This window comes from Herpailurus yagouaroundi, unplaced genomic scaffold (assembly GCF_014898765.1).
Source record: "Herpailurus yagouaroundi ecotype Mexico unplaced genomic scaffold, PumYag 159, whole genome shotgun sequence".
Lineage (NCBI taxonomy): Eukaryota > Metazoa > Chordata > Mammalia > Carnivora > Felidae > Herpailurus > Herpailurus yagouaroundi.
The window spans coordinates 8,140,188-8,153,612 of NW_024412400.1; the positions used below are offsets into that span (position 1 = coordinate 8,140,188).

Sequence of the window (13,425 nt, forward strand, 5' to 3'; positions counted from 1 at the left end):
TGGAAGATTCGTTCTGCCCAGGGCGTTGTGCACAGGTGGAAAAATCTGCAGGAAGTGATTGACTTCTTCTCTGAAGATTTTCAGTTTAAAATTTGGGCAGACCCGTTCTTTTCCTCGCGTCTGCGGAGGGGACGCTAGAATTTCAGCCGAGCTTTGGGTCTGGGGCCGAAGATCTTAGGTGTTTGTGTCCCCCGGAAGGTTTTGATTTGGAAGAAGTGAAGTGGGTTGGAAAGCGGGTTTTGCTTTGTGATGGGCTTTTCTGCTGGGACCAGTGAGATTCCTTTGCTAAAGGTAATCATAGCCTTTTTATCTGAAAAACAGGATTAAGAGGCAGCTGCGTGGCTTCCACATCACCCCCCTCCCGCCCCCCGGGACAGATGTTCTTTAGTGGCGCCCCCAAATTGGGTTTAACACTGCACGTTTGGGGAACTGAAGTCAGGGTCCACGGACACACTGTCATTCTGTGTTCTCTCACCTACAGTTGGGAGGAAAGATGTTCACTCTGCTGACGCGCCAACCCTGTGAGCAAGCAGGTTAGTATCTCCGAACAGGCAGCGAGTGTGATATTGACAAGGCACAATCCCCGCTTCAGCCCCCAGTGTTTTAACGCCTGTCCCCTGCCAGTGACTTTAAGGTCTTTGGTTCGAGCCTCAGTTGCTCGCCAGGCTTTCACCACCAGGCATGCCTCAGGTAGAAGTAAGGCTTTCCATCAAAGTTACACAAAACGAGGACTAACATAACGTGCATGTTTTGCTTAAATGGTGTTTCCGGGTTGCATAATCCACTAATTTGGCCCTTTGTGGTTTCCCTTACCAACCTGTGTGTGAAGGTTTGCCTCAGAGTATTGTTGATTTTGTGATGAGTTGCGAGGTCCTCAGATCAGTCCTCTACTTCCACCCAAGTGTTGCTGCTGGCACAGCACCTACGGCACCCGGCGCTCCCCACCCCACCCCAGGTCAGCGTTGTTACCCCTTACACCGGAGGCACATGTGCAGAACTCTCACACACCCGCTTCCAAGCTTGCCCTGCCTGCCCGCCTCTGGAGTATGTTTTGCGGTTGTTCGTGTAGAAGCCCAGAAGGGTCTGGCCTCCCTACTCTCAGGTAGACACCTTGTAATTACGGGGTTTGTTCACTCCTAATGACAGCACAGCTCTGGGCTGTATCCCCTAAATGAATGAGACCTGGTCTGGCCCATTTTGCTTTGTGATACGCTTTTCTGCTGGGGCAAAGGTCTGCTTAAGGGTAATCATAGCTTTTTACCTGAAAACTGCTGAGGCGAAGGACTGGGGAGTCCAGTGTGGTCAGCCACTGCTCACGTATCACACCCCTCCCTGCCCTGGACAGATAATCCTTAGTTGTGTCCCGAGACTGGGCATTCTTGTCTTCCAAAAGGGTATGATTTTAGGATAGTAGAAGCACTTTATACAAGTCTTTTTCTGTAGAAGGAAATTGTACCTAAAGAGCTAGTTTACTTTGATTTCCAGGTTTTCCCCCAAAATGCTTTGAAATTTTAACACATATACTGTAACACCACACATCAGGCTAACTTGTTACACTGTTTAATTTAGCAAATTAAAGTTCTCCCGTGTCTTGTTAGGGGGGCAGAAAGTGCCTTAAACCTGTAAAACTGACACTGACATGTGACATATTCTTTAAATGTTGATGCAGACTCTTATGTCTGCGGATAAACTGGTTTCTGGCTAGTTCACGTACTTTTATCTGGAATCACAGAAAACTGATCTGGGACCCATTGAGAGGCTCTGAAGGTCAACTTCACAGTGGCTGGCCTCCCTCCAGTTGCTGTCACATACAATTCTGCAGTGAGTAACTTTAGGTATAAGTCGTTTTGCATACACGGGGCTAGTTCCGTGGCATAAATTCCCAGAAGTGGGATTGCAAGTCAGATGGCACACACCTTTGGAACTTTGATAAACATTGACAAACCACTCTCCATTGATGGTGTGCGGGTTTACACGCCCAGTGACAAGGTAGGAGAATTAGGGTGTTGGGTGACCATCTTTAGTAAAAGGAAGTGTCTGTACCTGAGGGAAATCAGAATGGGCGAGAAGAGTTGGCTGTTCTGAGCTACAGAGACGCACTACGTGACTGGCCTTGCCAGCTACTCAGTACTGTGATATAATCGGATATTGAGACCGAACCTAATTCTATACAGTTTTATACACATGCCCTTTTTTCTTTCCAGAAAAATGTCTCCTAGAAACAACGAAGAAGCAAAGCCTAGGTTATATGATCTAAAAGTAAATGTTCTAGAATAGGAACACACGTGGCTATAGAACACTTGAAATGTAGCTAGTGAGACAGAGGAACTGAGTTTTTAATTTTATTTTAATTCGTCTACATTTATTCTTTTTAATGGTTATTTATTTTTGAGAGACAGAGCACGGACAGGGGAGGGGCAGAGAGAGAGGGAGACACAGAATCCGAAGCAGCCTCCAGCTGTCAGCACAGAGCTCCACACGAGGCTCGAACCCAGGAACCGTGAGATCATGACGTGAACCAAAGTTGGATGCTTAACCGACTGAGCCACCCAGGTGCCCCGATTAATTCATCTACGTTTAAATGCCCAATTGGTGATGTTTACAGCAGCACTTTCAACAATAGCCAGATTACAGAAAGAGCCCAAATGTCTATCAACACATGGATGGATAAAGAAGATGTGGCTTATATATACAATGGAATACTGCTTGGCAATGAGAAAGAATGAAATCTGGCCATTTGCAACAACATGGATGCAACTGGACGGTGTTATGCTAAGTGCAATAAGTCAGTCAGAGAACGACAGATACCATATATTTTCACTCGTGGGGAACTTGAGAAACTTAACAGAAGACCACGGGGGATGGGAAGGGGTAAAAATAGTTTCAAACAGACGGGGAGGCAAACCACAAGAGACTCTTAAATACAGAGAACAAACTGAGGGTGGATGGGGGGTCAGGGAGAGGGGACAATGGGGGATGGGCATTGAGGAGGGCACTTGTTGGGATGAGCACTGGGTGTTGTATGTAGCGATGAATCACGGGACTCTACCCCTAAAACCAAGAGCACACTGTATATACTGTATGTTAGCTAATTTGACAATGTTAAAAAAAAAATTAAAATTAAATAAATAAATAAATAAATAGAATGCCCAATTGATAAGAGACATATTGGGATTATCTGAATCCAGTGATCCTTCTGTGATGCTAGTGTTTATCATATTTCAGCCAATTGGGTATCACCATTTACATTTATGCCATAGTAGTTTTACCAAGACTATTATTTAGTGAATATTTTTTTAATTTTATTTTTTTTAATTTACATCCAAATTAGTTAGCATATAGTGCAACAATGATTTCAGGAGTGGATTCCTTAATGTCCCTGACCCATTTAGCCCATCCCCCCTCCCACAACCCCTCCAGTAACCCCCTGTTTGTTCTCCATATTTAAGAGTCTCTTATGTTTTGTCCCCCTCCCTGTTTTTATATTATTTTTGCTTCCCTTCCCTTATGTTTGTCTGTTTTGTATCTTGAAGTCCTCATATGAGTAAAGTCATATTATTTTTGTCTTTCTCTGACTAATTTCGCTTAACATAAAACCCTCTAGTTCCATCCACGTAGTTGCAAATGGCAAGATTTCAGTCTTTCTGGTTGCTGAGTAATACTCCATTGTATATATATGCCACATCTTCTTTATCCATTCATCCGTCGATGGACATTTGGGCTCTTTCCATCCTTTGGCTATTGTTGATAGTGCTGCTATCAACATGGGGGTGCATGTGTCCCTTCGAAACAGCACACCTGTATCCCTTGGATAAATGCCTAGTAGTGCAATTGCTGGGTCGTAGGGTTGTTCTTTTTTTAATTTTTTGAGGAACCTCCATACTGTTTTCCAGAGTGGCTGCACCAGCTTGCATCCCCAAGTCAATATTTTAATTGAATGCCTTTTTATGTTTAAAAAAATTAAGTATAATTTATATACAGTGAAATGGATAGATCTTAAGTTGTGCCCCTAAATTGGGTACCCTTGTCTTCCAAAAGGGGATGTTTTTAAGATGGGACAATTTCTTTTTTTAATTTTTATCATGTTTATTTATTTATTTTGAGAGACAGAAAGAACACGAGCAGGGGAGAGGGAGAGAGAGAGAGAGAGGAGGGAAAGAGAGAGAGAGAGAGAGAGAGAGAGAGAGAGAGAATCCCAAGCAGACTCCACATTGTCAGCACAGAGCCTGACGCAGGGTTCAAACCCATGAACCGTGAGATCATGACCTGAGCCAAAATCAAGAATCAAACCGATTGAGCCTCCCAGGCACCCCAGGATGGGGCAATTTATTGAAAAAAAAATTTTTTAAGGGAAATTATACCTAAGGAGTTGGTTTACTTTGTTTGTTTGTTTGTTTATTTATTTATTTATTTAATATAACTTATTGTCAAATTGGCTAACATACAGTGTGTAAAGTGTGGAGCTGGTTACTTTAATTTTCACATTTTCCTCAAAGGACTTTGAAAGTTTTAATGAATTTTGACAAAAGCATGCACCCATATACTCCACAATTCTGTGAAGATATGGGGCATTTCTATTACCCCAGACCGTGCTCCTGTGTTCCTTCCCGGGGAACCCCTGCCCCAGCCCTCTGGACTGTCACTGTTCTCATCTTAGTCACCTGCCTGTTTTAGAACTTCACGTGAATGGAATCATTTCGGTACAGAACAGTATTTGTTTCTTTCTTTTAAAAAAAAAAAAAAATCTGTTGCTACTGCATTTATGAAATTTCCATTAGCCCCTACTGGTTTCTTACGACCCAAGTAAATATGTGCTCAACATGATCTAGTTAAGTGGGGCGCCTGGTTGGCTCAGTTGGTTAAGCATCCAATTTCAGCTCAGGTCATGATCTCATGGTTTGTGGGTTCGAGCCCCGCGTCAGGCTCTGTGCTGGAGCTGGCTTTGGGTTCTGTGTCTCCCCCCTCTCTCTGCCCCTGCCCAGCTCACGATCTGCCTCAAAAACAAATAAAGCATTAAAAACATTTTTTAAGTGATCTAGTTAAGCAATATTAGTTAATCATCAGTCCATTATGGTAATCATGTACCTTTATACAATACAGATATAATTATCTTTATTCAGAGGCTATGTATTTAGATGAAGATGATTCATATGCTTCTTCTTTTTGTTTTGTTTTGTTTTGTTTTGCTTTTAAATGAGTATAGTTTCCATGGTGTGATTAAACTACGAGTACCAGAGATGACATGACCCCTTTGGGAGTGAACACGTGGGTCTAGTGATTCTTTGTTTGTGAATGTAGGGGAGACCCTATACCTTCACTGCAGACACAGGAAAAATGGCTGAGGTTGACGTCTTACTGGAAACTCAAATATTTCAGAAATTCATACATGTTACTGTTTCCTTGACAGTATGTCACTGAGTACTGAGCCTGATAATCATTGACTATATCTGAAGCGTAGTATTCGTTTCTCTTTGTCTGATGTTATTTTTAAATGAAATATTATACCGCTGGCATTAATAGAAAACCCATATTTTTTCATCTACATTGAAGTAAATGTTATCGTAAATCATCTCAGGGCTGACCGATAATATGCATAACACGTTTCGGGAGATACCAGGAAACTAAACCACGCACCCCTTCTCTGCAAATGGCGTTTTAGTTCCCTCTCTGGAGAAAAGATAAATGGGCTTTGGAGCCCAATCACTCCTCCGCCTTAAAAAGTCTTGGCGTTACTAAAGCCAGAGGAAGTGCTGTAGGCATGCAGTCGTGCACCCAGTCCTTGGATTCTACAAAGAAGGCCAGTGCCTTGTTCCTACTTTCCCCTCATGTGTCTTCTGGGTCTTTCCATTTTAGGCCTCAAGGCCCTCTCCCGAACCCCAGCCATCATCGCCTTGGTGGTCTTGATTTTGAGTGTTGTGGTGCTTGTGACCATCACACTCATCCAGTTTCACCAGAAAGAGGTCCTCCTTCCAGGACTGAAGGTAAGTGTGAAGGGATTGGCACTGAAGGGATGGGCTATGACGTCAGGTATTCTAAGGCCATGAGTTAGAAGAAAACCCTTTACCCCATCTCCAGTGGGGGAAGACCCAAGGAAGAACCCAAGGATCCTTGACATAAGACCCAGGGGAGAAGCTCTGGACATACCGGCTTTGTGCTGTTTGACACTACAGATTGATAATGGTGACCCTTCTCCAAGGACCGTGTGGCCTGGCTTTGACTCCTGACTGTTGGAGCCCAAGCTAGACCTTGTAGCCAAGGATTCCAGAAGGCTGCCAGAGATCTAGCAGCTTGTACATTTCCCAAGACCACACAACCCTGACCATGAGTGAAGACAGGGAGACCCAGCCTCCTCTTCTGGCCTGACCTGGTAAACAAGACATCAATGACTTGAAAAGGTCCCCTTGAGCTGTATTTGTGCAACCTCTCTTGAGTCTAAAAGTGTGCCATGATCCCTCTGACTCTTCCCCTTGAAAAATTACTCAGGACCCGTGCTCAGTTTCAGAGGCTACTCTTAGCCCTTTTGATAAGTGCCCAAATGACCTCTCAAATGATGTCTGACAGTCTGAGAACCATATATATCACCCCAGCCTTGGATGTAAGGGTGTTGGGAGGTGATCCTGTGCAAGACTGTCAGACGAAGGGGAAAAGAGTCCTTCAGTCATTTTGGGTAGAGGTTGGCAAAATTTTTCTGTAAAGAGCTAAGTACTACATATTTAGACTTTAAAGGTCATTATAGTCTCTGTCACGTATCTTTTGTTTGTTTGTTTGTCTCCTATGACTCTTTAAAAATGTACAAACCCTTCTTAGCTATAGGGCCATAGGAGCCAAGAAAACCAACCGTTATTTGAACCTCATTTAGCCTTTACCCTTGATCTCAAGAATCCTGTCTACATCTTCCTGCTCTTAGTGACTATTCAAAGGCTGTATTTGAAATAGAAGTTTTTTTTTAATTTTACAAGATAAAAAAGAAACTAATATTGCCTTGGCTGTGTAGGTGAGTTAGACCCACCATTCTGAGGCTGCTCTTCTGAAGGATTAAAGTAAAACTCCTTTAGATGATGGCATTTGGTTCTTTTATAAGACATTTTATTTAAGAATCTCAGCCTCCCCCCCCCCCCCACTCCAGGGGCGCCTGGGTGGCTCAGTCGGTTAAAGCACCCAACTCTTGATTTCAGCTCAGGTCATGATCTTTCGGTTCATGAGATCAAGCCCCGAGTTGGGCTCTGTGCTGACAGCATGAAGCCTGCTTGGGATTCTCTCTGCCTCTCCCCTGCTCATTCTCTCTCTCTCTCTCTCTCTCTCTCTCTCTCTCTCTCTCTCTCTCTCTCAAAATAAATAAACTTAAAAAAATCTCAGGCCCCCATGAATAACATGAAGAAAAAAAAAAAAAAAAAACCTTATGCAACTGTCCAGTGACGAGAGAAAAACAAATTATCTGGTTGTCTAAAGACAATAGCCAAGGCCAAGAGAAGCCATTTTCCCAACCTCCGGGCACTGTCTTCTTCTCTAAACTGCATAAAATCAGGATTGCAACCAGGAGAATCACCGTCTCCTTATGCTTTGTAAACTTTTCAGCTTGGTGAGCACTTTTCCCTGAATTATCTCATGTAACCCTTGCGGCAGCGATAGCAGGGGGACAAAGCAAGCATTGTCACCCCCACTTTGCAAGTGAGGAACCATGGGTTTGGCCGGTGGATGGCAGGACGGGAACTGAAACCTTGTCCCTCCTGTTCCCAAGGCCAGGGCTTTCTTCACTACCTCCCTCCTCTCCCTGATCCTAAGTTCAGAATGAGGGACCCAGGAAGAGGTACTGACCTTGACTAGAGAACTTATCCTCCTTTGCACAGGAGGGATGGGTGGGGGAGGGTGGGCGCAGATGCAGGAAGGCTTGCTGAACGGGGGGATGGAAGTACCCCCCAATTGGGGGCAAGACTAATGCCACTCTTAAACCCCAGGAACCACTCTTACACCCCGTATTTCAGAGGAACCAGCTCTAGCTGTATTCCAGGTTTATCCCTCTCCATGGCACAAGGGAATGTGCCCACCCAGAGTCATGCATCCCCTTCTAGAATGTGCTGTGGTGCCTGAGACTCCAGAAGCCAGGGTCTGTGTGGACCTCCTCCTGAGGACCGACCTCACCAGTGATCTGAGGGGTGGCAAAGGGGCAGCCATTTGCAGGAAGTGTAGACAGAGTGTGGATATGGGGTCGGAGCTGTCCCACCTTCTATAGTCAGCATACAGGTGCGTGAGGCTCTTTGCTCTGTGGATTTGCCAGGGGTGTGGGGTGAGGATGGGTGGAAGTTTGGAGGGAGAGTAAAAGTCTTCATTTAAAAAATTTTCCCTCAGGCCCTGCAGAATTTTAGGATGGGTTGGTTAAGGCAGTTGACAGCCGCTAGCTTTCACTTGTTTTAGGAGGTAAGAGGTAAGTCCTCTGTTCATACCGGAGGGGCGTGGAGGGATTAGAAGACTAGAAGAGTAAACTGAGTAGAGAAAAGTAGACCCCAGGGCAGTAAGGAGGCTACCATTGAAAGAGAGGACCACACATGTCTCAGGCTCCTGGGTCAGGTGGGTTCCCCCGATCAAAGATGTGAGTAAAAGCAGACCATCTGGGAATGACCCGAGGAAACACAGGTAGGGGGTGGGAGGTGAGACAGGAGAGAAGGCAGCCCCTGGAGGGCCTGCCACTCAGCAGGTTACCACTGTGGGCAGTGGGGCCTCAGTCCTGGGGAGGACTCTCAGTCTGGGAGCCAGTGTAAAACTCATCCCCAGGTGAGTCCTCTACCGAAGGGCATCTGGAACACCTGCTTCACAGGTATCCCACTCAAGGACATACTTACACGACCAGCTTCCACTAGTCATTGGCAGAGTGGCTGCTCCCTGGGAGACGCTAACCCCCTCGTATTTCTGGCACGCTGCATGCTCAGGTGGGCTCGGCCACTAGAGAAAGCCTTTAGACGCGTGGAAAGCGCATGGTTGGACAGCACAGCGGTAAGGCCTGAGGAGTGTGGGCAGGGAACCCTCCATGACTATTCCACATGGATATGATTACTCACGGGTGAGAACGGAGGAGCAGAAAGGGTAGATCGCTTCTCACAGTTGCACACACTGGAAATAGCAGACGTGGGACCTAAGAAACAAAAGAGAACAGAAAACAGGGCCTCGAACGAGGGTTTAGAAGGACCAGAGGAACCACGCTCACCAATTAGCAGACAGTTCGTTCAAAGAGGGGATCTGTAATCTGCTCAGAATCGCGCTGCCAGGCCCCAGTCACAGTTGCAGGGGACAAGAAGTTGTATAACCTTGAAATGTTGACTCAGAGGGCTCATTCTGCTTAGCTGGGTGGATTAAATGTGAGAAAAGACAGATGTTCTGAGCCAGGGGTACCGGGAGCAGAACGGCCACTTGAAAGAACATTCCACCTGCAGCCCTTCTCAGGTTGAGGACAAGCCTCTTGTGTTTGGCTCTTCGGTGTGTGCCAGGGGTGGGAAGGGCAGTTGTGGAAGTGAAGCTGAATGGATTCAAGGGCTTTTACGTTGTTATGTTTGTGTTTTCATAACCTTGAACGTTGTTTTGCCTCTGTGTAAAGATGACAGTTGGTTACGAGAGCCGGCTCCACAATGGCCTGTGGGGGGTGGGGGTGGGCTGGAATTTTCCTTAAGACCCTAATGAAAGGTCATGATAGCTGGCTATTACATGCAACCTTGGCTTACCTAACCTTGGTCTATCAGAGTTTAAGAGCAGAACTATCAAAACTCAGTCAAGGGTCTGAGTCCCCTTGTTTGGGCGTCCCCAAACTGACAAGGCGTCCCCAGTGCCATTTTCGTTTCGTTGTTGCTGGTCCAACCTGCTCCACCAGCCTGAAGAGTAAACATGGTGGCATCGTTTCTATTTTTCACTCAGCCCCCCACCTGCTTCCTTCTCATGAAGTCCAATCTCTTCCTCTCGAGACTTCTCCCTCCCCAGCCCCAATCACAACTGTCTAGAAGCCCTGGAGTTTCTCAGTCCAGTATGATCAGTACCCCATTGCCACTGCCCCTTGCAGCCACAGGACATCAGTGTCCAAGAGGGGCCTACGTAGTCCCGCTCAGGTCACATGAGATCCCCGTATTGAGTCACACTCCCGTGCTTGGCCGTTATTCTTCAAAGCACAACCACGAGACCAGGCTGTGCTAAAACCATTCCTTTGTAGGGACACCTGTGTGACTCAGTCGGTTAAGCGTCCGACTCTTGATTTTGGCTCAGGTCACGATCTCATGCTGCGTGGGTGTAAGCCCCGCCTTGGGCTCTGTGCTGACAGTGCATAATCCGCTTGGGATTCTCTCTCTCCCTCTCTCTCTGTCCTTCACCACTTGCATTCTCGGTCTCTCTCTCAAAAACAAACAAACAAAAAAACATTCCCTTGTAACCCTCATTGGTTATCAGTCATCAGCTGGGATCTCTGGTGCCTTGTGGCCCTCCCTGGTTACCCCTTAGAGAGCAAAAGTTGGATAATTAGTTTCTTCCTTTCCAGACAGGTGTGGCTTCTTCATCACATTGGTCCACCTCCTCTGTAGTCAGATCTGCATACTACTTAGCTACAAGCTTGCTTTTGAGGGACTTTTTGTCTGAACAAAGAAAGTCTGCTCTATGCACCAGGCATCTTTTTTTTTTTTTTTTTTTTTTTTGAGAGACAGAGAGAGAGAGTGTGTGCATGTGAGTGGGAGAGGGGCAGAGAGTGGGGGGGGGGAAGAGGATCTGAAGCAGGCTCCGAGCTGACGGCAGAGAGTCCAATGCAGGGCCCGAACTCACAGACTGTGAGATCAGGACCTGGGACAAAATTGGGTGCTCGACCGACTCACTACCGAGGCACCCTAGGCACCTCATTACTAAACAGTCAACCCTGTTAGACCTGGTTTCCTTGGAACTCAGTGAAAGCATGGGGGCTGTGTGTAGAGGTCTGATGGCCAGTTAGAACCAAGCTCGGACCCAAGTCTGTGACTGTGGGCAATGATTTACCTCTGTGAGCCTCAGTTTCCCCATATGTCAAGCGGGAAGGATGACCACACCTGCCCTGTAGATGCAACACTAAAGCACTTTGGGCAATGCCTGGCATATTAGAAGTGCTCCACAAATGTGTATTACTGCTAGGATCCCTCTTATTATGCCAAGAGGGATGATGATGGATGATGATGACAGTGCTAATAACAAATCTAAGAAAACTGTTCTTACGACTTTTGCTTTTGTTAGAAGCTCACACATCCCTTAAGTTTTGGATCATGGGGTTCTCACGGAAGACTGTTTCCTTTTGGTTAACCCACTGAGTGTGTCTTCAGTTCTACATTCAAGCCACGTTCTTTTCTGACACCGCGTTGGACAGGGGGTTACTCACTGCCCAGCTGAACTGAATGAAATCAGTCCCCATCCCACCCACTCCATCAAAACACATTGAGTTCCGCTGATTTAGGTAAGGGAGCTCTCGAAAGACCAACTTTTCCACTTTGGAAAACGTCAGCGAACAGTGGTGGGGTGGATACCTAGTCCTCAGGAGTAGCCCCGGGCTCAGGACTGGTCCCTGTCAGCACATCCGGCAGGTGCCCGAGGGGAGGGCCAGCTGCTCCCACCTGGGTGAAAATTGGATGCCAGCTGGGATGACGATGAACGTGAAAATGGCCCTTCTTCCTCCTTCCTGAGCTTGGCCCAGCAGCCCCAAGCCTCCTTCACAGGGAAAACGGACTCTTTGTGAAGAGCTGGGATCCAGAAGATCTGGGAAGGGTGGGGACCCTGCGGAGTGGTTGCTCACGTGTGCTCCCTCCTGTAGTCAGGACCCGGTGTGGAGGGGCCAGGGGCCGGTGCTGGGCTGGTGGGGGGTCGGCAGCAGGAGGGAGGAGAGAAAGCGGACTGGTAGGGAGGCTCAGATCGCTTGAGTGCCCGGTTTCCTTCAATGCCACCTGTGCGTTAATCTCCGGGTGAGCAGGCTGTGAACAATGCCTTCCTTGTTCCCCCGGGGGGGTGTCATGTCAGGATCCCCGTCAGCATTCGTCAGACTGAAGGCTGAGATTAGGAGGGTGTCTAAGTTCAAATACCGACGGACGCAGGATGTTCCGTGTCAATATACTGGGAAAGCTGCGATTGAGGAGCTAGGGCCACCCGTTTTTATTCGGTCCCCTTGTTTCAAATGAAACAAGCGTTTGTTGATAGTAGAAAGCTGGAGCCCTCCCAAATGGCTAGCATCAGGGAATTGGTTAAATGGATTATTGTACATCTCACGGAAGAGGTGGGGAATGTATTGAAAGCGATATCAGTATTTTTATTGGCGGCGAGAGATGTACATGATATACTTTTTATGTAAGAACAGAGCGTTGGAAAAGTCTACGTACAGTATAATCCTGGGTTGAATTGAAAACATATGTCTGACCGCATTTTCATATATGTAGCTGTATGCACAGGCGGCCGTTAGAAAAGATGTATAGCAAGGTGTTACAACAATAGTGGGATTTGAGGGGCGTTATTTACTTCTCTTTCCTCTTGTCTTTGTGGTTTTGTTTATTTTGCTTTGTTGATCTTTCCATATCACCTGTGTTTATTGAGCAGCCATGAGTGTTAGGCATAGGGTCTGTTTACTTCTGCAAGTTAAGTTGTCTGTACACGAGGAAACCCAGAGACGTTAGGCCTCTTGCTACCTAGGGTCGCAAAGCAAGCAAGCATCCGTCTGAGTTCGACCTGCTTCCAGAACCCAAATTCATCTTCCTCCCTGAGACCAGCTAGCTTAACCCAACAGCAGTGGAATTGGAGAAAAGCTCCAGAAGCCTCCACTGCCCTGGGCTGACTCCGGGCCCACGCACATACTGACCTAGGTCAGCATTACTCATTCCAATCCCCTTAGGCTGCTAACGCATGCCCTTTCCTGCTCAGGCTTGGTCCAGGGCCTGGGCCGGGCCACACCCTCAGGGGAGGAAGCTTCCTGGTGCCTGCCTCAAGGTGGGGACATGGTCCAGGACTCCTAGCCTGCTCTCCTGTGCACAGCTAGTCCTGACACTGCTCTGGCAGACCCCCCTGTCTGTCCATGTACCGTGGTACCAAAGGGGGACAGTATGTCAACGTTAGTTGGCATTTTGGGGTTTTTCTCCTGAATTACGAATACCTTCATTCTGCAGGCCAGTGCAGGTATTGACGTGTGTCACCCTTGTGAGAATTTCCTATATTTACTTCAGGCTTATTGGCCTGGACGTTTGGAGAACAGAGGGCAGCAGGCGACTGACTATTTTCATTTCCCTCCTGAGGCCCAGGTGGCTTCTGTCCCCCCACCTCAGAGGTCTGGAAGAGGAAGAATCAGGGAACAAGCAAGATCCTCGGAGTATTAATTTTCAACCTTGGCTGCCTATTGGAATCACCAAGGGAGCTTTAGAAACTGCGATGCCTGGGTCCGCTCCCGGAGATTCTGATTTA

General features: G+C 46.9%; 1 protein-coding gene across 2 annotated transcripts in view; it reads left to right on the top strand.

The window, feature by feature from the left end:
* Positions 1-358: 358 nt before the first annotated feature.
* The window catches only part of ENTPD3 (ectonucleoside triphosphate diphosphohydrolase 3), a 43,281-nt gene continuing 30,214 nt past the window's right edge, over positions 359-13,425 (top strand). Inside the window, exons 1-2 of one of the 2 annotated variants that reach the window (XM_040479870.1) lie at positions 359-533; positions 5,854-5,981. In XM_040479870.1, coding sequence (XP_040335804.1) covers positions 494-533; positions 5,854-5,981 — 168 coding nt within the window. In that variant the 5' untranslated portion in view covers positions 359-493. The remainder of the gene's footprint in view (positions 534-5,853; positions 5,982-13,425) is intronic. The other variant, XM_040479869.1, reaches the window with a different exon arrangement.